This window comes from Hippocampus bargibanti, linkage group LG22 (assembly GCF_051943395.1).
Source record: "Hippocampus bargibanti isolate YZ-2025 linkage group LG22, ASM5194339v1, whole genome shotgun sequence".
NCBI lineage: Eukaryota > Metazoa > Chordata > Actinopteri > Syngnathiformes > Syngnathidae > Hippocampus > Hippocampus bargibanti.
The window spans coordinates 6,331,794-6,355,000 of record NC_142755.1 but is presented as its reverse complement, the minus strand read 5'-3'; the positions used below and the strand labels follow the sequence as shown (position 1 = coordinate 6,355,000).

Below are 23,207 nucleotides of genomic sequence, written 5' to 3'. Positions count from 1 at the left end.
AGTGCTATATAAACCAATATATTGCATTGTATTTTGAACATCCGCCCTCATTTCAAGCTCATATAACTTCAGATCCATATCATTTTTATTATTATTTTATTATTTTTTTATTTTATTTTTTATTTTTATTATTATTATTATTATTATTATTAATATTAACAACAGCTGAATCTGTAACAAAGCACTTAACATGGACAACTATCATATAAAGCAGTGACAAAGATAGCAAATAAGAAAATACACATCACATTTTTGACAAACTTCTCATTTTATCTCACCTTGTTCACTCATACAGAACCAACAAAAACGGACCGATGACTCCCTTCCAGGCCGATGAGCACATCCACCTCACAGGGCAGAGGTCGCGGGTTCGAGTCCCGCAGTGTGGCGTGTTTTATCACTCGACTGCCCCCCTCTGGTGTCCAAAAGGCGACAGGACACCTTAGCACCCATCGGATGGCTTGTGACTGCATTGCAGCAGCAAGAATGCAGGCAAGCAAAATCAATAACGATTCATTGAGGAAAATGAGGCGTTTAGCAAACATGCTACTTTTTATTCAAAATTAAATGTTGAAATAACGAGAGGAATCCACTTCCTAAGGAACGTCAATAACAACAGCGGAACGACCATACAAGGGCAGAGTCCCTGGAAGGAGAACACCCCCCACCACCACCACCACCACGACCGCACACACCATAATGACAACATTCATGTGTGAGTGGTCGAAGAGGGGGAAACAGCATCCTGACCACTTCCAACAACAACCTCAAATGGAGGCTGGAAGCCATTTTGCTGCCAACTCGTCTGGAGAGGCGCTAACAGGTGGTAGCAAAACAAATCTTACCGCTAATTGTTGTCTTTTTACATCGAGGAAAATCAATTGAATATTATATTATTTCCAACCACCCCCCTCCCTAAAAATGCCAAAAAACACGTTGCAATTAACATCAGAAACATATTTTTGTGTGATGTTGTGACGGCAGGAGCTGATATTTTGGTCACCGCTGTCTGAAAGACGCTCCGGAGGAGTTTTGGAATGCGTGACCACAAAACAATTTAAGTCGCCTGTCTGGGCCCAAAGACAGCAGGGGGGACGTCACGTCCATCCCACCCGGGAACGTCTCTTGCGGGTCCGCCACGAGTGGGACAAACCACAAAAAAAAAAACGGAGGAAATGACCAGCCTCGAGGCGCAGGGATGACTTCCGCTGCCGGTGTGGGCGAGCAAGGCAGCCGCAGGCAGACGCGTCAGGTTGATGGAGACTGCGGGCAGGAGATTCGGAGAGGTGCTGCCATCTTCTGGACGTCCAGGTGGGGGGAGCGCTTTTCCCAAAAGCGCTCAAAGGCATATTTAAAAACGGTCAGTGACATATTAAATTGAATCAACTCAAACATACCCCTCCCTTTGAAGAAAACAAACCAACAAATACATAATATATTTGTTTTATTAAATGCACGCAATAAAACAAGCGCACAATTATCATTACAATCCGTTTTTTTTTTGTTTTGTTTTTGTAACCGTTTATTATCGTCGATGTCGCCTCCGCGCCACAAGAGGCGCGATCACAATCAGTGTGTCAAAAAACAAAAACAGACGACTTTAAATTAATAAAAAGTCACATCATAAACATAACAGTTGATATTTTTACATTTTAACCGCGACGACTAACACATTCGTAATGAAAATAGGTCAAATAAATCCCGACAAAGCGGCGTTTTTTAGCCAAAGTTAGCTGCGCAACGTTCGGTGGCTAAGCTAACTACATTAGCCCGTCGGTGCTAGTTTCCCGTACGCGTCAATGAATGGCGGAGTCAAATGAAGGCATCTATCAACAATGTACGATAATCACCGATTTGGATGTATAATAATGGATTTTATCAGTAGCGGTGGGATATATTAAGAGGCGGTACGCTTCTCGGCGACAGTCCACTTGAGTGAAGTGCAGCATCGCGAAGAAATCATGAGTAACTCAGGTACACACACCGAGCTAGGTTAGCACCCACGGCTAAAATCGCTATCCTGGATTGTGTTCTTTCTCTGGATTGTTTTCTCTCTATTTCCAAGAACATTTGTGTTTTGGGAATCAACTGGTGGATCAAGACGTCCACTCTCCCAAGCTGTGTATCTACGCCGTGACGGAAAAGATGTGATGGCGTTTTGGACTGACACTGCCTGCCGTCCACTGTAGGAGAGGCGACAGAGAGCGTCAAATCCAAGCTTTTTGCATGAATCCGAGTTGGAGTAACGTCCAAAATCTCTTCATTTCACCTCTGATCCCAAACGTCATTGACGTGATTTACACCAAGAAGTAGATGATGGAGGAAGTTCCACGCGACGAGGACCATTTGGATCCACTCATGGCCTGGTGAAACTAACTTGGAAATATTTAGGATAACACAATTCTCTTGTCGAGCGGGGTAAAGGGAAAAAAACATCGAAACATGTCTGCAATCGGCGAGTTTGTGCCCCCGCCCGAATGTCCCGTTTTTGAGCCAAGTTGGGAGGATTTCTCGGACCCTCTTGGATTTATCAACAAGATCCGACCCGTTGCCGAGAAAACTGGCATCTGCAAGATCAGACCGCCTCAGGTAAACTGAAGAACACAAAAAAACATACAGTATAATAATTGCATTTATTATCTGTCCTGTGGATTTTTTTCCTCTTCTGTTGGCCTGTTTTTAGAAAAATAGTACCATTTCCCATCACTCCAATTAGAGGTCACACAAGGCTTCCATCATTGAGACGCTTTCATTTGATGTAACATGGCGTAATCGTATATCAACAACCCCAAAACATTCTATCCATCCACCCACAAAATGTGGAAAATAAGATAAATACCACAAAATGTTTAATGTATTCAGCTAGCTAATTTACGTTAGCAACGTCAACTCGACGTCGGGCCTCAGGTAGCCCAGTCACGCCTCATTTTTATTGTTATCGGGTGCGTAGGCCTCAAAGCAACCGTTAGAAACTTTAGCAATTACCTTGAACGCACGATTTTAGTTTAATACAAAAGAGTACATTTTAAAGCCAAACTAAAAAACAGCAATGGAAAAAGGGCCACATCCCACTTCAAAGTCACAATTTCGTTCAACGTCGTGTGCCACTGGCTAGGAAAATTCATCGTAATCAAGCCTCTTGTTTGACTTTTATGCGTCAAGTAATTTTCCTTTTTTTTCTGTTTTCCCCCTCTTTAAAAAGGACTGGCAGCCTCCGTTTGCGTGCGATGTGCGTCACTTCCGGTTCACTCCTCGCGTTCAAAGATTGAACGAACTTGAGGTGAGTTCGTTCGCATCATTTTGACCAAATTTGTGAAGTAGTATGCGTCCTTCCTGTTTTTTTTGTCTTTGAAGAAGTCAATTTTTGTACTCTGTAAAGGTGGATTCAGTGTACAAACAACAACATTCCATCTTGGTGACATAAAACCGCACCCCATCCATACATGATAAAGGACAACCGACACATTTTTTTTGTTTCCTAACTGACATCAGAAAAACTTTGATAGCGTCTAAAATACCCAAAACATGGAGACTGATATTTTTAGTCAAATGCAAAACACCAATAGAAATGACTTAGTGTCCAAAAACTGCCACAAATCAGCTCGAAACTGGGGATTTTCAAAAGTCCCCCCAGTTTGTGATGCCACGCCAGGTCATATTGCCTTGCTCAAGAAACAAAACAATGGGCTCACGGAGTTCAGATTCGGAGAAGATGCTTTCTTGTTACTCATCCACTTATGAATATGATTCATATAGTTCTGAAGAGGAAAGCATAAATGTTTTCAATCGATTAAAGGAGTCCTCCCATATCAATTCGAGCCGTCAATGACAGCAACGTAGCGTCCCAGAAAATGCACAAGATGGTGCCCAAGCTCCATTGAAAATGAACTGATTTTTCTGCTGGGAATTTGTGTCAACTAGTATCAAATAGTAGTCTTGCTGCAACACCCAACGATTCACCATCACTTTATTTATGTGTTTTCCTTCTAATTTCGCCATCAACACGAAGTTTTCAGACCAAACAAAGTACCGCAAAATGCATTGTGTGTCGCTTTCTTGGTCAGTGACAATACCTATCATGACGTCACGGTATGTATCGTCACCACCTCAAAAACAAAACTTCCTGAATGTTCAGCGCTAGTCTTAAAACAGGGGTGTCAGTCATTTTTTTGCCGCGGGCCACATTGTAGTTATGGTTTCCTCTCGAGGGCCGTTATGAATTTGGGGAACCCATTAGAATGTTTAAATCCCTTCAAATATTACATATAGAGCACACAGCAAATTAATGAATAACTCATTTTCAAATCTGAATTCAAAAATAATGACTTTTATTGTGGTTGACATCCAAAAATATGAAAATTTGGCTCAGATTTTAGCAATCATCATGGAATTTAACAAGTTTGATTTGCTTTCGCGGGCCGTAAAAAAATGATGTGGCGGGCCGGATTTGGCCCGCGGGCCTTGACTTTGACACCTGTGTCTTAAAACATAAAATATAGCTATATGCGGTGGAATCTTTGTAAAATACGCTCAGTAGAAGTCATTTGAAGTGATTTTACAAATTATGGACACAAGTTGTCCGGTGGCGTCGGTTGTCCATTAAGTTTCAGAAATCATAAATCAGAATCAGAATCAGAATACCTTTATTTGTCCCCCAATGGGGAAATTTGCAGTCCACAGCAGCAATTGAAAATCGGGAGATTTTCATATTTGCGTTTTGTTAAATTAATGGGAGCGTTAAAAAAGTATGAATTACAAGTAAATATATATTTTTTTTAAATTTGAAATCCAGTTTTGTCAGTATAGGACACAGGTGTCAAATTCAAGGCCCGCGGGCCAAATCCGGCCCGCCACATCATTTCTTTCGGCCCGCGAAAGCAAATCAAACTTGTGAAATTCCATGACGATTGCTAAAATCTGAGCCAAAATTTCATATTTTTGGATGTCAACCACAATAAAAGTCATTATTCTTGACTTCAGATTTGAAAACGAGTTATTCATTAATTTGCTGTGTGCTCTATATGTAATATTTGAAGGGATTTAAACATTCTAATGGGTTCCCCCAAATTCATAACGGCCCTCGAGAGGAAACCATAACTACAATGTGGCCCGCGGCAAAAAAATGACTTTGACACCCCTGGTATAGGACAATAGCAAAGGACTTTTGGGCTCATGGAATGCATGAAGACAATAAAGATGATTGGGAAAAAGTAGGAATAGTTTGTTCTTGTTTTTTTTTTCCAGGCACTCACGCGGGTAAAGCTCAACTTCCTGGATCAAATAGCAAAGTTCTGGGAGCTGCAAGGATGCAAAATTCGTTTTCCACACGTGGAACGAAAAGTCCTGGACCTTTATCAACTCAGCAAGGTAAAATTTGAAGTCAATTACACGGTGGATTTGATGAGTCATTTCATGTCTTACTAGCCAAAAACAGCTAATAGCTAAGCTACAGCACACCCGCCATGGATGTATCCAATTCGTGTAATTTTTGGTTTATTTTTGTGCCTTTTTAGGTTGTGTCATCGGAAGGGGGCTTTGTAACGGCGTGTAAAGAGAAGAGGTGGTCCAAAGTGAGTAGCCGAATGGGTTTCCCGCCGGGGAAAGGCAACGGCTCACTCCTGCGTTCCCACTATGAGAGGATCCTTTACCCCTATGAGCTCTTCCAGTCAGGGGCTACTGTCACCGTAAGCCCGATTTATTATCACGTTATTTATGTCTTAAAAAATTAATATTCAATTTCTCACTCATTGCCTCCCGTTAGGGAATCCAGGAACTATACGAGGAGGGCGACGGCGGCGAGGAAGTGGACGAGGGTGTCGGCGAAGAGGCGGCGGAGGACGACGACCCGGAAGAAAATGAAGACAAAGACGGAGAGGTTGGTGCGGCGCAGGTGAAAGAGCGTCCTCTGGCCGAAAGACGCTCCAGGCGACTTAAGTCGGAGGTGACTTCACTTGTAAAACTTCATTATTTTTTTTTTTTTCACGGTACACCAAAGAATACAACTAAAAGAACTAAAGAAATAAACCTTAAAACTACACAAAATATATCTTGTTTTCTGTATAATAAATATGCTATTGTATTGTAATTAAAGAAATAAACTACACTGTATAATAAAGTTGTTTTATTTACTTATGTGTAGTAATAATAATATGACGTGAATAGGACGCAAAACTCCAAATTAAGATTGTTGACAAAAAAAGTCACGATTGTGTGCGTTATTGTTTATTTTTTTCCTTCAGCTAGCTTTAGCTTTAGCACTAGCGCCATTCGTTTGGTTAAGCGCTTTGTACATTTTCTAATCAAAGCTCACGTGGCCAATGCTCCCATGAACTCATTCACAGCCATTCCCAAATGTATTCAGGAATTGAAAATATGAAGTCGAGCGCCATAGCTTTCTATCTATTTGAGTTACTTCCGGGTTGAGTGAATGTTGGCGCGTGTGGCTGCCGTTGCTCACCCACAGAAAAACTGATCCTGTGACTGTAAAGTGACCTTGAGCGTTTTGAAAGGCGCTTAGAAATGAAATGTATTATAATTATTATGATTATGATGATTATTATTATTCCCGAATTTGTGCAGGGTTTTTTTTTCATGCTTGGGTGCTGATAAAGTGCTTAGCCAGACTTCTGGCAATGGTTTCTACCTGCCACAAGGGGGCAGAATTTCCCCTATTTCCATGTTAGGGCTTTGTTCCTGCTTCGGCTGTTGTTAAAGTGCTATATAAACCAATATATTGCATTGTATTTTGAACATCCACCCTCATTTCAAGCTCATATAACTTCAGATCCATATCATTTAAGAATTAAAAGTGTTTTTCTGATGAAAGAAAATACTCTAGCTTCAGCTGTTGTTAAAGTGCTACATAAACCATTATCTATGTATTGCATTATATTTTGGACATCCGCCCTCATTTCAAGCTCATATAACTCCAGAGCCATACAACTTAGGAATTAACTCTTTTTTTTTTCTGATGAAAGAAGAGAGTCTAAAGTTTCCTACGCTGTATTGAATTTTTATGGAGTCCTAAAACTCAATATTTTGTGGGTCCTGGAATTCGAGTGACAATGACAAAAACCCTGGCACTGCAGGAGGCACATTTTTGCACATCTGGCAGCGAATGAGTTAATCAAGTATTAAATTAAGTAGTTAATACTCCCTGGTGCTTTCTACTATCTGTGTCACTGCTTTATTTCCGCCATCATTTCAAGCTCATATAACTACAGAGCCATATATCTTAGGAATTAACTCTTTTTTTCCTGATGAAAGAATAAAGTCTAAGGTTTCTAACGCTGTCTTAAATGTTTATCTAGTCATAAAACTCAATATTCTGTGGGTCCTGGAATTTGAGTGACAATGACAAAAACCCTGGCACTGCTGTGGACACATATTTGCACATCTGGCGGCGAATAAGTTAATCTAATTTTTTTATGTTGTTGTTTTTCTTTCTCTAGAGAGAAAACAAAGAGCCCAAAGGCCTCAAACTTTTTGCTACAAGTCCAAAGCTGGTGGACTTGGAAATTGTGTCAGCAGGTAAGAAAATTATTTTCCTCGCTAATCATCATCATCCTAAAACTGTTCGATCTCCTCGCTAGACGACGGCTACCACAAAAAACATCGTCACCTCAAAGCTCAAGCCTTCGCCATCAAAATGAGACCTCGCAAGGAGACGCTGGAAGTCAACTTTGTGAGTATCGCGCCGCCGTTCGCGTTGCGTACGGGATTTGCGTTCCCCTCGCTTGAAGGTGACGCTCCCGCAGATCGACCTCTACTTCTGTCTGATGTGCGGACGTGGCGACGAGGAGGATCGACTCCTGCTGTGCGACGGCTGCGACGACAGCTACCACACATTCTGTCTGATTCCACCTCTGCAAGATGTGCCCAAAGGTGACTGGCGCTGCCCCAAATGCGTCGCAGAGGTAAAACTCGTATGACTACAGTGATACCTTGGCTTACGAACTTAATTGGTTCCCAGACAGAGGGTGTAAGGCGAAAAGTGTGTATCCCAAAAATTAATTTCCCATAGGAAACCATTAAAATGAGAATAATCTGTTCCCAGGTCCCCATAAAACATAATTTTCTACTTTATAATTTTTTAAGCCTTAAAGGACAACCGACGTCTCCGGACAAGTTGTGTCCATAATTTGTAAAATGGCTTCAAATGACTTCTACTGGGCAGATTCCATCGCATATAGCTATATTTTACGTTTTAAGACTCGCGCTGAACATTCAGGAAGTCTTGTTTTTGAGTTGGTGACGAGTCCTCACGTGACGTCAGAAAAGGACCGCCTCCTGACCGTAAAAAAGACGCATTGTAGCGTCTTTCCATCACATCAATGTATCTTGCTGTACTGTTTTTTGTTTTTGTTTTTTTGAAAACCATGTGTTACATCCAAAAGCCACCAGCAAAGGGAGTCCAAGCTCCATGGAACGAATTTATCAGCCTGTGGAAACGGGCTGATTCATTCCTCACAGCTCGATGGCAATTTTCTTGCCTCTTTTTGGGTGAGACATCCCCCCCCCCGCCTGTTTGCCTCAAAATGAGACGGAATAAATTCTTTAATCGATTGCAAACATGTATGCTTTCCTCTTCAGAACTATTTGAATCATATTCATAACTGGATGTGTAACAAGAAGGCATCTTATCCGAATCTGAAGCCATTGTTTTTATTCTCCAGCAATGCAAGACGTCTTGGTGTGACGTCACATGTTTTGCATTTGAATAAAAATATCATACTGCGTGTTTTGGATATTTTAGATGCTATAAAACGTTTTTCTGATGTCAGTTAAAAAACAAAAAAGTGACGTCGGTTGCCCTTTAAAACTACACAAAATATACCTTATTTTATGTATAGTAAATGTGCTATGATATTATAATTAAAGAAATAAACTGTACTGTATATTAAAAGTTTTATTTACCTTTGTGATGGTCGTTGATGGCATGGAGTCGCCAGTTTCATCAGCATTAAACACTTGATAAGGAATGTAACCTTCTTCTTTCACCATCTTGAGGAATGATCCCTTGTAGGTGCTTTCTCTGCGATAATTTTATCTAGTTCGTCATCAATTGTGTTCTGTTTAGCTGGGTTTATAGCTTTTTGCATCAAGTGTACAGATGGCTTGTGCGGGTTGTTTGTGGAGCCAGATTGATGGGATATTTTAACCTTGCAGTCTACACTCTGCCTTTGAACTATCAAAGTTGAAACTCTCTCACTGTCGTCTGCCTGTTTCTTTAATGTTTAAACCACCTCCCGTCACTGCTGCGTTCTTGACCAATCACGTGGCTTTAACTGTTGACTGGGGGCGGGGAATAGAGGACAAAAAAAGTCGGCAGCCATTTTGTTGTTAGAAGAACGGGCTCATTCGCGAACGACACATCACTCATTGAGGCAGCTCCGTGTGTATCCCAAAAAAAGTTTGTATGCCAAGGTAAAATTTTCATAAATTTAACGTTCATAAACCGGAAAGTTCGTAAACTTGCACAACGATTTTTTTCCCCAGTCTATTTTTTTTACAACACGCCTCTTTTGTCCACATAGGAGTGCAGCAAGCCCAGAGAAGCATTTGGCTTTGAGCAAGCTGTGAGGGAATACTCGCTCCAGAGCTTCGGAGAAATGGCCGATCAATTCAAGTCGGACTATTTCAACATGCCGGTCCATGTATGTAATCATTTTTGAAAAATAACGTCCTCACACAAAGTACTTTTTAACGCATTCACTGCCTTTCACGGTATTAATTCGGGTATTGAAAATATGACGTAGAGCAGGTGTGTCAAACTCCTTTTTTCGTTAACATTTTCTCTCGAGGGCTGTTATGAATTTGGGAAGCCATTAGAATGTTTCATCTTCCTTCACATATTACATATAAAACGCACGACAAATTAATGAATAACTAGTTTTCAAATCTGAAGTCAAGAATAATTCTTGTTATTGTAGTTTACATACGGCAAATTCAATTTTTGATTCGGACTTCAGCAAGCATCATGGAGTTTGCTTTCACGAGCCAAATAAAATGACGTGGCGGGCCAGATTTGGCCCCCGGGCCTTGACTTTAACACCTGTGACATGGAGCGCCATTCCAAAATTTCTTCGGGGGGGTTCCATGCTTGGATGCCGATAAAGCGCTGGCCATGGCCTCTCGCAATGTTTTATTCTCTTCCACAAGGGGCAGCATTCCCCTTTTTTCCATGTTAGCGCTTTTTTTCCAGATTCAGCTGTTTTCAAAGCGCTATATCAACCAATATGTATATACAGGTCTTGCATTGTTATTTGGACACCTGACCCCATTTCAAAGTCATATTACTGCAGACCAATATCATTTAGGAATTAACTCTTTTTTTTCTGACAAAAGAAGAGAATCTAAGTTTTCTTGTTCTTTTCAATTCACAGTTTATTATGATTTCACAGGTCCATACAGTCAATAAAATGAAAAGAAAAACATACAGCTCACTTCTACATCTGTTAATGCGCTGGAGTAGTTCCATTTTAAAACAACAAAAAGTAGGTGAGTAAGACAAATCATGTAAGGACTAGTAATGTATTCAATAATATAACTGTATAACCATTTTTATAATACAGTAAAGTCTCATTATATCGATATTCTCGGGAAAAAAATATCGATATAACCGGACTATCGATATATCCGATCCTGCGGCATGTAAATTTTCTACTTGCGTTCATAGAAATAGTATCGTAATAAGCAGTACTATCGATATAACCGATATCGATATAACGAGACTTTACTGTATAATATAATACAATACAATGAAAGCAGAAAGAAGAGAAAAGGAAAAAAATGACTCATAACGCTCTCTGTTACGCGGGGTCTAAATGCAGGCTCAAAGAGGATAAAGTAAAGCTGCATTGAATGTTTATGTAGTCTTAAAACTCAATATTCTGCGGGTCCTGGAATTCAAGTGACAATGACAAAAACCCTGGCACTGGAGTGGACACATTTTTACACGTCGTCTGGCAGTGAATGAGTTAATCCAGCACTAACTTTAAATACTAAATACTCCCTTGTGCTTTCTACTATCTTTGTGACTGCTTTATTTTCCTTTATATGATAGCTGTCCAGGTTAAGCCCTTTGTTACAACTTCAGCTATGGTTGAAGTGCTATATAAATCAATATGTATTATATTGTATAAGCACTAAATTGATCTCAATATTTTGTGATCTCGGTTTTTGCTTTTGATAAGAACGTTGTCTTTTCATTTCGCAGATGGTGCCCACCGAGCTGGTCGAGAAAGAGTTCTGGCGCTTGGTGAGCAGCATCGAGGAGGACGTCATCGTGGAGTACGGCGCCGACATCAGCTCCAAGGATGTGGGCAGCGGGTTCCCCGTTCGAGACGGCAAAAGGAGGCTTTTGGGAGATGAGGAGGTGAGACCACCAATGTTACTGCGCTTAGATAAGTTCATAATATGAGATGGTTGTACATAGCGGAGTTGGATAGACAATTTTTTTTAACTCATTCACTGCCGGACGATGTGCAAAAAAAATGTGTCCGCTCCAGTGCCAGGGTTTTTGTCATTGTCACTTGAATTCGAGGACCCATAAAATATTGAGTTTTAGGACTCCATAAACATTCAATGCAGCGTAAGAAACCTTAACTTTATTCTTTCATCAAAAAATAGAGTTAATTCCTAATTTATTTGAGTCTGGAGTTACATGAGCTTGAAATGAGGGCAGAAATATAGCAGTGACAAAGATAGTGACAAAGATAGTAGAAAGCACCAGGCAGTACTAAGTATTTAGTATTTCAATTGATTTCTTGATTAACACATTCACTGCCAGATGTGCCAAAAATGTGTCCACTGCAGTGCCAGGGTTTTTGTCATTGTCACTCAAATTCCAGGACCCACAGAATATTGAGTTTTAAGACTACATAAACATTCAATGCGGCGTTAGAAACCTTATACTCTCTTCTTTCTTCTTTCGTCAGAAAAAAAGTTAATTCCTAAGTTATATGGCTCTGGAGTTATCTAAGCTTGAAATGGGGGTGGCTGTCCAAAATAAAATGCAATGCATACATATTGGTTTATATAACGCTTTAACAACAGCTGAAGCTATCATAAAGTTCTAACATGGGAAACAAATGAAATGCTGCCCCTTGTGGAAAAGAAAAAAACATTGCCAGAGGCCATGATCCGCGCTTTATCGGCACCCAAGCATGGAAAAAAAAAAACTGAGCAAATTCGGGTAAGGCGCTCTACGTCATATTTTCAATTCCCGAATAAATGTGAATGGCAATGAATGAGTTACTATATGGCTCTGGAGTTATCTAAGCTTGAAATGGGGGTGGCTGTCCAAAATACAATGCGATACATACACACATATCGGTTCATATAGCGATTTAACAGCTAAAGCTATAACAAAGCGCCAACATTAAAAAAGGGAAATGCTGCCCCCTCGTGGAAGAGAAAAAAAAAAACATTCCCGGAGGTCTGACCAGCGCTTTATCAGCACCCATATAAAACCCGAACAAATTCGGTAGTAGCGCTCTGCGTCATAGTTTCAATTCCTGATTAAATTAATGTATGGCAGTGAATGAGTTAATGGCATCTCTTATTACTGTTGCTTTTAGGAGTACGCCAACTCCGGATGGAATCTGAACAAGATGCCAGTACTGGAGCAATCGGTCCTCACGCACATCAACGTGGACATCTCGGGCATGAAGGTGCCTTGGCTTTATGTCGGCATGTGTTTCTCCTCCTTCTGCTGGCACATCGAGGACCACTGGAGTTACTCCATTAATTTCCTTCATTGGTGAGATTGTCCAAAAAAAAGTCATTGTCACCATCACATAATAATAATAATAATAATAATAATAATTAATGCAAAAAATAAAGCAAAATGGTGGACATAGTTGTGGTTAAATATGGCAAGTTGAGATGGGCTCCGTCTTTTGTTATTATTATTATTATTATTATTATTATTATTATTATTATTATGATTATTACTATGATGATGATGATTATGATTATTACTATGATGATGATTATTATTATTGATATTATTGTTAATATTATGATTATCATGATTCTTCTTATTATTATTTATATTATTATTACTAATATTACTACTACTAATATTATTATTACTAATATTATTATCATCACTATTAATATTATTATCATTACTAATAATTGGAATTGGAATTGGATTTGCCTTTATTAGTCTCACAGTGGAGAAATTAATAATAATTTCCTGATTTATTTAGCATTTATTAATTAATATTATTATTGTTAATGTTCTTCTTATTTATTATTATTATTATTATTATTATAAATAGTATTATTCTTCAGAATATTATTATTATTGGATTAGATTTGCCTTTATTAGTCTCGCAGTGTTGTTATTATTATTATTATTATTATTATTATTATGAATAATAATAATAATAAATCAATTTTTGTCTTTGGTCATCAGGGGCGAGCCCAAAACTTGGTATGGAGTCCCAGCGTCCGCAGCGGAGCAACTGGAGGCGGTGATGAAAAAACTAGCTCCGGAGCTGTTTCAATCTCAACCGGACCTTCTCCATCAACTGGTCACCATCATGAACCCCAACGTCCTCATGGAGCACGGCGTGCCTGTATGTGACCGATACTTTACACTAGCTCACGCTCGTACAATTTTCAAAATGGTGGACATGGTTGTGGTTAAATATGGCAAGTTAAAATGGCCGCCGTCATTTGTTAGTGGAGAAATCAGTCAAGAAAATACATTGCAGTCATCCCTCGTTTATCACGGTTAATGCCGACCGGGACAATCCGCGGTAGAGGAAAAAATGTGATGTAGCGAACCCTAAATATACATGTGTATGGGTACAAAAAAAGGCCAAATTTAGACGCTCCCCTACTTACGGACATTTGAGTTACGAACGACGGTACATACGAACATTTTTATAGTAGTCACATACTCTCCAGTTGTACATGTACTTTATAGAGCATAGGTTTTATTTGATGTTTATTTCTCAGTACAATCCAATGCAGGTTACTTCGACAAGCCTTAAACATACAGTGATACCTCGGCTTACTAACACTTTAGCTAACGAACTTTTCGCCTTACCAACATTAAATTTGCGAGAATATCATCATGGAATATGAACTAGTTTTCGCCGGACAAACCAAACCATCCAATGACGAACTAGTTTTCAGCGGATGAACATCAAAACACACGGTCGAACAGCGGACTAGTTTTCCACACCCCCTTTGAGTGCAGACGTGGTTTGTTATTGAGTTGAGTACTTTTGCTCTTATGGGACCGAAAAAGACCCCACCACAGGCTAGTGTTCGGCCATAGAGGACACAAAAGAAAATTACGGTCAAGCAGAAAAAGGAGATCATCGAGAATCACGAACAAGGTGTGCGTTTGTGTGACTTAGCGTCCCAGTACCCATATGCTAAGTCGACTATTGCTACGTGTGGCTAAGGGTGTTTCTGTGTTGTCTAAGCAATGCTCTCAGGCAATCAAAGAAGTTTAAAAACGTCTGTTGATTTGGATTAACGAAAAGCAGCTAGCAGGGGACATTGTGAGTGAGGGTATTCCCGCCGAGAAAGCACGGCAACTTCACTTGTATATCATCGAAAGGCAACTACATCGACCATCACAAAGGTAAATAAAACAACTTTAGTATACATTACAGTTTATTTCTTTAATTACAATACAATAGCACATTTATTATACATAAAATAATTATTTAATAGTGTTTTATGGGGACCTGGGAACGGATCATTCTCATTTTAATTGTTCCTTATGGGAAATAAATGTTTGACAGATGAACTTTTCGCCTTACACACACTTTCTGGGAACCAATTAAGTTCGTAAGCTGAGGTATCACTGTATATTCTCACCTTCCAAACGTTCTCCCACAGATCATTGTTACATTTTTTTAAAATTGCACCACTTTTTATAAAGTGTTTAAAGTTTTTAAAGAGTTTAATCGTCTTTTGTAGGTATACAGGACCAATCAGTGCGCAGGAGAATTTGTGGTCACCTTTCCGAGAGCTTACCACAGCGGATTCAACCAGGGTTACAATTTCGCTGAGGCTGTGAACTTCTGCACCGCCGACTGGGTGAGTTCCGAAATTCGTAAACAAGATCGAATAACGTCCCTCTCAATGAATCTGAATCTCAATCTGGATCCGTCCTTCACCAGTTACCCATGGGCCGCCAGTGCGTGGCCCACTACCGACGCCTTCGCCGCTATTGCGTCTTCTCGCATGACGAGCTGCTTTGCAAGATGGCCGCCGATCCCGAGAGCCTGGACGTGGAACTAGCCGCCGCCGTTGTCAAGGAGATGGCGGAAATGATGGAAGAGGAAACCCGGCTCAGAAACGCAGTCCGAGAAATGGTACGTCGCTTATTGAGCCGTTTAGATTACAGTTCGATCCAGCTATCTACAAGCTGGCTGGCTGGCATTTTATCTATTTAGCTATCTATTAGCTACATGGCTATCTGGGTGGCTAGCTATCTAGGTAGCTATCCGTTGGCTATCTATCTCCTGGCTGACTAGCTAGCTTTATCTCTATTTAGCTTTCTATTGGCTATATGGCTATCTAGGTGGCTAGCAGTCTGGCTAGTTATCTATTAGCTGTCTACTAGCTGGATGGCTTTTTATCTATTTAGCTATATATTAGCTACATAGCTATCTGGGTGGCTGGCTATTTAGCTAACTATCTGTTGGCTATCTATTAGCTATCTACTAGATGGCTAGATAGCTTCTCACTGTTTAGCTTTCTATTGGCTATATGGCTATCTAGGTGGCTAGCAATCTTGCTAGCGATCTACTAGCTGGCTGGCTGTCTTTTTATATATTTAGCTATTTATTAACTATATCGCTATCTGGGTGGTTCGCTATCTAGGTAGCTATCTGTTGGCTATCTATTAGCTATCTACTAGCTGGCTAGCTAGCTTTCTCACTATTTAGCTTTTTTATTGGCTATATGGCTATCTAGGTGGCTAGCAATCTCGCTAGCTATCTATTAGCTATTTACTAGCTGGCTGGCTTTTTATCTAGGTAGCTATCTATTAGCTACATAGCCAACAGATAGCTATCTACTAGCTGGCTAGCTACCTTTCTCACTATTTAGCTTTCTATTGGCTATATGGCTATCCGGGTGGCTAGCAATCTGGCTAGCTATCGTCTCGCTGGCCGTCTGACTTTCTGTCTATTTAGCTATCTCTTAGCTATATAGCTATCTGAGTTGCTGGCTATCTAGGTAGCTATCTGTTGGCTATCTATTAGCTATCTACTGGCTGGCTAGCTAGCTTACTGTCTATTTACTTGAGTGCGGTTGTGTGCGTGTTGTTGCCGCAGCTCACCCACAGAAAAACTGATCCTGTGACGTGAAAGTGAACTTGCGAGTTTTGAAAGGTGCTTACAAATGAAATGTATGATTATTATTATATCAGGTTATTGATCACGCATGAATTATTCTCCTTTTGCCCGCAGGGGGTGCTGTCTTCCGAGCAGGAAGTTTTCGAACTCGTCCCGGACGACGAGCGCCAGTGTCACAAATGCAAGACCACCTGCTTCCTGTCTGCGCTCACCTGCACTTGCTGTCCCGAACGGCTGGTTTGTCTCCACCACGCAGACGATCTCTGCGAATGCCCTCTCAGCAACAAGTGCCTCAGGTAAGATCTTTGGATTTTTTTTCCCCGTGACTTTCCTGGTGCGTAGGTAGAATTTTTTTTCTCTTCAGGTACCGCTACGATTTGGAGGAGCTTCCAGCTATGCTGCAGCTTGTGAAGAATCGTGCGCAGTCGTACGACACCTGGGCCAAAAGGATCAATGAGGCCTTGGCTGCAGATCAGAAGAACAAAAAAGGTTCCTCACTATCTTCCACAAAAAAAAAGCATCTCTGATGACAAATTGCTGATTAAAATAATCGTCCCGTCTCGCCTAGACCTAATTGAGCTCAAGGTTTTGCTGGAGGACGCGGAAGACCGGAAGTACCCGGAAAATTCTCTGTTCCGCCGCCTCCGAGAAATGGTGAAAGAAGCCGAGACTTGCTCCTCTGTCGCCCAGATGTTGCTTAGTCGCAAGCAGAGACACAGGTAAGGTGACATCACATGTTTGTTTAACTCATTCACTACCATTCATAAATTTAGGGGGGGGGGGGGCGCATTTCCCTTTTGTCCATGTTAGTGCTTTGTTATAGCTTCAGCTGTTGTTAAAGCACTATGTATTGCATATGTATTTTGGACAGCCACCCCAATTTCAAGCTCAGATAACTCCAGAGCCATATAACTCATTCACTGCCATTCACAAATGTATTCGGGAATTGAAAATATGACGTAGAGCGCCATTCCAGAATTTGTTCGGGTTTTGTTTTTTCATGCTTGGGTGCCGATAAAGCGCTTGGCCAGACCTCTGGCAATGTTTTTTCCCTTCCGCAAGGGGGCAGCATTTTCTCTTTTTGTATGTTAGCGCTTTGTTCCAGCTTTAGCTGTTGTTAAAGCGCTATACAAACCAATTATTCTGTATTGCATTGTATTTTGAACAGCTGCCCTCATTTCAAGCTCATATAACACCAGACCCATATAATTTAGGAATTAACTCAGTTTTTTTTTTCGATGAAAGAAGAGAATTGAAGGTTTCTAACGCTCTAGTGCAGGGGTGTCAAAGTCATTTTTTGCCGCGGGCCACATTGTAGTTATGGTTTCCTCTCGAGGGCCGTTATGAATTTGGGGAACCCATTAGAATGTTTAAATCCCTTCAAATATTACATATAGAGCACACAGCAAATTAATGAATAACTGGTTTTCAAACCTGAAGTAAAAAATAATGACTTTTATTGTGGTTGACATCCAAAAATGTGAAATTTTGGCTCAAATTTTAGCAATCATCATGGAATTTAACAAGTTTGATTTGCTTTCGCGGGCCGAAAAAAATGATGTGGCGGGCCGGATTTGGCCCGCGGGCCTTGACTTTGACACCTGTGCTCTAGTGAATATTTTTGTTGTCCTATTTTTTTTCCCCCCACCCTGGTCATTACTCTGAAGTAACGGCGGTGCATGTGTGAAAAGTTTCCTTTCTTCACTTCTTTTTATTTATCTGGCTTGCTGGCTACCTAGCAGGATATCTAGCTAGCTGGCTGGCTAGATAGCTATCGATCTATTTAGCTATGTATTAGCTATCTAACAAATAGATAGAAAGCTAGCTAATAGCTAGCTTTCTATCTATTTGAGTTATTCCGACTTGAGTCAATGCTGGCGCATGTGGCTGCCACTGCTCACCCACAGAAAAAAACATATCATGTTGCTGTAAAGTGACCTTGAGAGTTTTGAAAGGCACATATAAATAAAATGTATTTTTTTTTCCCGTCCTCCTCCATCCACAGCAGCCGCTTGCGTTCTGAGAGCAGTCGGACCCGCAGCAAGCTGACTGTGGACGAGCTGAAGGCCTTTGTGGAGCAGCTTTACAGGCTTCCCTGCATCATCAGCCAAGCTAAACAAGTGAAGGTTGGGCCACGTTTGCGTCATTAAAAATCTTATTTTGATAGAACATTTGTAAAAAAAAATGGATATGATTATTTTTTCGCGTTTTCAGGAGTTACTCGAAAACGTGGAAGACTTCCACGAACGAGCCCAGATCGCGTTAGCCGACGAGCTGCCGGATTCCTCCAAGCTGCAGGCCCTTCTGGACCTTGGCAGCGGCCTGGATGTGGAGCTACCGGAGCTTCCTCGCCTCAAACAGGAACTCCAGCAAGCCCGTTGGCTCGATGAGGTGAGGTCAACTGTCCTCCATGTCCTAATTGAGGCCAATCTGAACCCCTTTTGTCACAATGTGAAATCTCCCAAATGATTTCTGCTGCCCGTTTCAAGGTCCGGATCACTTTGACGGAGCCTCACCGTGTCACCTTGGAGCTGATGAAGCGGCTCATTGATTCCGGGGTGGGCTTGGCTCCCCATCACGCCGTGGAGAAGGCAATGGCGGAACTCCAGGAGATCCTCACGGTGTCTGAGAAATGGGAAGACAAAGCCCGCGCTTGCTTGCAGGCCAGGTATTGCTTTGCATTTCATCGCCCGCCGCGTCCAAATCTGGCAGTCACTCGTGTCCGTTTGTCTTGAAAAAAAATAAGGCCTCGACACAGCATGGTCACCTTGGAAAGTATCGTCCTGGAGGCGAGGAATATTCCCGCATACCTACCGAATATTTTGGCTCTGCGAGAAGCTCTACAAAAAGCTAAAGACTGGAGCGCCAAGGTGGACGCCATTCAGGTACGCAATAGTAATAGTAGTCATAGATGAGAAGGTTTCTTCAGCCGTCATCTGTACAAAAGTGAAGGTTTCGGACGTTTCGCCTCCTATCCAAGAGACTTCGTCAGCGAACTAAAGTCTGACTGGTCGAATCGGCCCCATTTATATATCCCTAATGTCCAGACCTAGTGGCGCCGGACACAGCTATGATAGGTCCCTACTCTCAGGTTGGGGGGGGGGGCGCGGGACCCCCCCCTGTGGCCCCACTGATTGTTCCTACATTCCTGACTAACGATTGGCCTATTACCCCCACTCCCCCCGGTATCACCTCATCAGCATAACGACCCTCATCAGCATTGCGAAAGTTGCCTAACCTGTTTTGCCTGAGCAGGCTATTGTATGAACGATCCAAATTGAACCTCACACCACCAGACCGGTTTAATGAAGGATTTTGTTGTTTTATAAGAATCGCCTCTTTTACCCCCCTTTCAAACCATCTATGTTCTTTCGCTAAGATTTTAACCTCATTGTCGTCAAATGAGTGGTTAGTAGCTTTTAGGTGCAAATGTACTGCCGATTGAGGCCCACTAGTATTATCCCTGCGATGTTGATAAAGTCTTTTTTTGAGAATTTGTTGAGTCTCCCCAATGTACTCCTCTTTACAATTTACAAAAAACCTTCTCATCGATGGACCACTCCTGTACGACTGAGAGTTTACACAGACGAATAGTAGTCATAGTAATAATAGTAGTAATAGTACACAGACAAATAGTAGTAATAGTAATAGTAATAGTAGTCATAGTAATAATAGTAGTAATAGTACACAGACGAATAGTAGTAATAGTCGTAGTAATAGTAATAGTAATAGTAGTCATAGTAATAATAGTAGTAATAGTACACAGACGAATAGTAGTAATAGTAGTAGTAGTAGTCGTAATAATAATACATTTCATGTGTGATAGAAGGATTTCAGCAAGGATGAAAGGAAAAGTGTATAAAACAGTGGTGAGACCAGCCATGATATTTGGACTGGAGACAGTGCCACTGAAGAAAAGACAGGAAGCAGAGCTGGAGATAGCAGAGCCGAAGATGTTGAGGTTTTCTTTGGGAGTGACCAGGTTGGATAGAATCAGGAATGAGTACATTAGAGGGACAACTCATATTGGAGGCTTTGGAGAGAAAGTCAGAGAGGACAGACTGAGATGGTTTGGACATGTCCAGAGGAGAGAGAGTGACTATATCGGGAGAAGGATGCTGAGCCTTGAACTGCCAGGCAGGAGACCGAGAGGAATACCGAAGAGGAGGTTTATGGATGTGGTCAAAGAGGATATGAAGGTAGCTGGTGTGAGAGAAGAGGATGCACAAAACCGGGATAGATGGAGGACATTGATTCGCAGTGGCGACCCCTGAGGGGAAAAGCCAAAAGGAAAAGAAGAAGAAGAAGAATACATTTTATTTATAAGCGCCTTTCAAAACTCAAGGTCACTTTACAGTCAAGGGATCGGTTTTTCTGTGGGCGAGCAGCGGCCGCCACATGTGCCAGTGTTCACTCAACCGGGAATAACTCAAATACATAGAAAGCTAACTAGCTATTAGCTAGCTAGCTAGCTTTATATCTATTTGCTAGATAGCTAGATAGCAAATAGATTAGCTAAATAGCAAATAGATATACTAGGTAGCCAGCTAGCCAGATAAATAAAAAGACAAAGGGAGTCCGAAAAAAATATCGATATAACCGAGACTATCGATATATCCGACCCTGTTTGCATGTAATTTTCTCCGTGCGTGCATAGAAATAGTATCGATATAACGATATATCCGATATCGATATAACGAGACTTTACTGTATGTCATTTGCTTCAAAATGGACGCCGACAAAGACCTTTGCATCCACACAGAGCGGGAGTAGCTACGCTTACCTGGAGCAACTGGAGAGCCTACTGGCGCGGGGTCGTTCCATCCCTGTCCGTCTGGATCCGCTAGCCCAGGTGGAGTCTCAGGTGGCCTCGGCGCGAGCCTGGCGGGAGAGAACCGGCCGAACGTTTCTCAAAAAGAACTCGACATACACGCTAATCCAGGTGAGCTGTCGTATCTCAGATTAGAGCGCAAAATCGACCAAATCGTCGGATTTAACCCGATTGGTGATGATCCACGTGGTCTTTCAAGGTCCTCAGTCCTCGCCTGGACATCGGCGTGTACGGCAACAGCAAGAGCAAGCGGAAACGAGTGAGGGAGCTCCTGGAGAAGGAGCGTGGAGGCTTGGAGCCCGACATCCTGGTTGACCACGACGAGAACCCGGATGAGGCGCGAGACCCTTCCACCGTGGTCGCCGCCTTCAAAGCCAAAGAGCAGAAAGAGGTTGAGGCCATCCACTCGTTGCGCGCCGCCAATCTGGCCAAGATGGCCATGGCCGACCGCATCGAGGAAGTCAAGTTCTGCCTGTGCCGCAAGACGGCTAGCGGCTTCATGCTGCAGTGCGAGCTATGCAAGGACTGGTTCCACGGCGTTTGCGTACCCCTGCCCAAAACGGGAACCCAGAAGAAACTTGGCGCCGGTTGGCAGAGTAACAGCAAGGACTCCAAATTTCTCTGCCCGCTTTGCCAACGATCGCGACGGCCCAGGTTGGAGACCATTTTGTCTTTGCTGGTGTCGCTGCAGAAGCTTCCTGTGAAACTACCGGAAGGGGAGGCCCTCCAGTGTTTGACTGAGCGGGCAATGAGCTGGCAGGTACGCCCTTTTTGACACCCCAAATCCCCTCGCGTGGCTAACTTTGAATTGGATTAGCCTTTATTAGTCTCACAGTGGAGAAATTTCCATTTCATAGCAGAAAAGTGATGGAAAGGAAAGGAAGAAGTAGATAAACAAAATACAGGAGCTGCTGTATAGGCAGCCACTCTTGCAACGCCATCTTGAAGTCATAAGAACAACAAAAACTAAATAACAAATGTGACACATGACAAAAGACACAAACGGTCATTATTAATAATGACAAGAAAAAATCTTATTTATTCATGAACTCATTCACTGCCAGATGTGCAAATAGGTGTCCACTCCAGTGCCAGGGTTTTTGTCATCGCCACGCAAATTGCAGGACCCATATTGAGTTTTAGGACTACATAAACATTCAATACAGCGTTAGAAACCTTAGATGCTCTTTCATCAGATCAGAAAAAGAGTTAATTCCCAAATTATGTTGCTCCCTTGTGGGAGGGATATAACATTACCAGAGTTCTGGCCAGCGCTTTATTGGCACCCAAGCAAGAAAAAAACAAAACTAATTCAGGAATGGCACTCTACGTCATATCTTCAATTCCCAAATAAATGTGTGAATGGCAGTGAATGAGTTAAGCACTTTCTGCACCCGCTTTGTTGTATGAAGCAATCCTCGATGAAAGGGGAGAGGATCAAAGCATCCTTTTCACCAGTGAATCATAGACATCATATTGAAATGTGCACGTCTGCGACAAGCTAAAATGTTAAAAGCAAACATGAAGCTGTCGCATCCATTGACGAAAATAGATTGTCTTACATATAATTTCCCACGTAAATCCGCTTCAATTCCAAGCCGCGACAGTTCCACATACGCATCGACACCTTATTTGACATCTGTCCTACGTAAATCCGCTTCAATTCCAAAGCGCGACAGTTCCACATACGCATCGGTGCATTTTCTCACATCTCCTTTGCCACGTAAATCCGCTCCAATTCATAGCCGCGACAGTTCCACATACGCATCGGCGCTCTGCGCTCACGCTCCTTTCTTTTCATCGCGGGTTTTGAACTCATTGTCGACATTGCTACCAGGACCGGGCCCGGCGCGCCTTGGCCACCGAGGAACTGTCGTCCGCCCTGGCCAAGTTATCCGTTTTGAGCCAGCGCATGGTGGAACAAGCCGCACGGGAGAAGACGGAGAAGATCATCAACGCCGAGCTCCAGAAAGCCGCGGCCAATCCCGACTTGCAGGTCGGAGAGATGAATGCCTATTTTGATTGGTTTAACGAAAACG

The 23,207-nt window shown here is 41.9% G+C and overlaps 1 protein-coding gene across 4 annotated transcripts in view; it reads left to right on the top strand.

The window, feature by feature from the left end:
* kdm5a (lysine demethylase 5A) overlaps nucleotides 1–23,207 on the top strand; it is a 42,604-nt gene that overhangs the window by 15,440 nt on the left and 3,957 nt on the right. The window contains exons 4-29 of one of the 4 annotated variants that reach the window (XM_088988732.1): nucleotides 296–492; nucleotides 602–823; nucleotides 985–2,589; nucleotides 3,203–3,280; nucleotides 5,245–5,367; nucleotides 5,514–5,684; nucleotides 5,771–5,941; nucleotides 7,452–7,530; nucleotides 7,593–7,684; nucleotides 7,758–7,916; nucleotides 9,537–9,656; nucleotides 11,219–11,377; nucleotides 12,582–12,763; nucleotides 13,427–13,589; nucleotides 14,953–15,072; nucleotides 15,156–15,350; nucleotides 16,452–16,633; nucleotides 16,702–16,826; nucleotides 16,906–17,056; nucleotides 18,343–18,463; nucleotides 18,552–18,728; nucleotides 18,827–19,005; nucleotides 19,084–19,222; nucleotides 21,100–21,279; nucleotides 21,368–21,928; nucleotides 23,006–23,164. In XM_088988732.1, the coding sequence (XP_088844858.1) occupies nucleotides 2,443–2,589; nucleotides 3,203–3,280; nucleotides 5,245–5,367; nucleotides 5,514–5,684; nucleotides 5,771–5,941; nucleotides 7,452–7,530; nucleotides 7,593–7,684; nucleotides 7,758–7,916; nucleotides 9,537–9,656; nucleotides 11,219–11,377; nucleotides 12,582–12,763; nucleotides 13,427–13,589; nucleotides 14,953–15,072; nucleotides 15,156–15,350; nucleotides 16,452–16,633; nucleotides 16,702–16,826; nucleotides 16,906–17,056; nucleotides 18,343–18,463; nucleotides 18,552–18,728; nucleotides 18,827–19,005; nucleotides 19,084–19,222; nucleotides 21,100–21,279; nucleotides 21,368–21,928; nucleotides 23,006–23,164 (3,933 nt within the window). In that variant the 5' untranslated portion in view covers nucleotides 296–492; nucleotides 602–823; nucleotides 985–2,442. Of the gene's footprint in view, nucleotides 1–295; nucleotides 493–601; nucleotides 824–984; nucleotides 2,590–3,202; nucleotides 3,281–5,244; nucleotides 5,368–5,513; nucleotides 5,685–5,761; nucleotides 5,942–7,451; nucleotides 7,531–7,592; nucleotides 7,685–7,757; nucleotides 7,917–9,536; nucleotides 9,657–11,218; nucleotides 11,378–12,581; nucleotides 12,764–13,426; nucleotides 13,590–14,952; nucleotides 15,073–15,155; nucleotides 15,351–16,451; nucleotides 16,634–16,701; nucleotides 16,827–16,905; nucleotides 17,057–18,342; nucleotides 18,464–18,551; nucleotides 18,729–18,826; nucleotides 19,006–19,083; nucleotides 19,223–21,099; nucleotides 21,280–21,367; nucleotides 21,929–23,005; nucleotides 23,165–23,207 lie in introns of all 4 variants that reach the window. The other 3 variants (XM_088988734.1, XM_088988731.1, XM_088988730.1) reach the window with 3 other exon arrangements.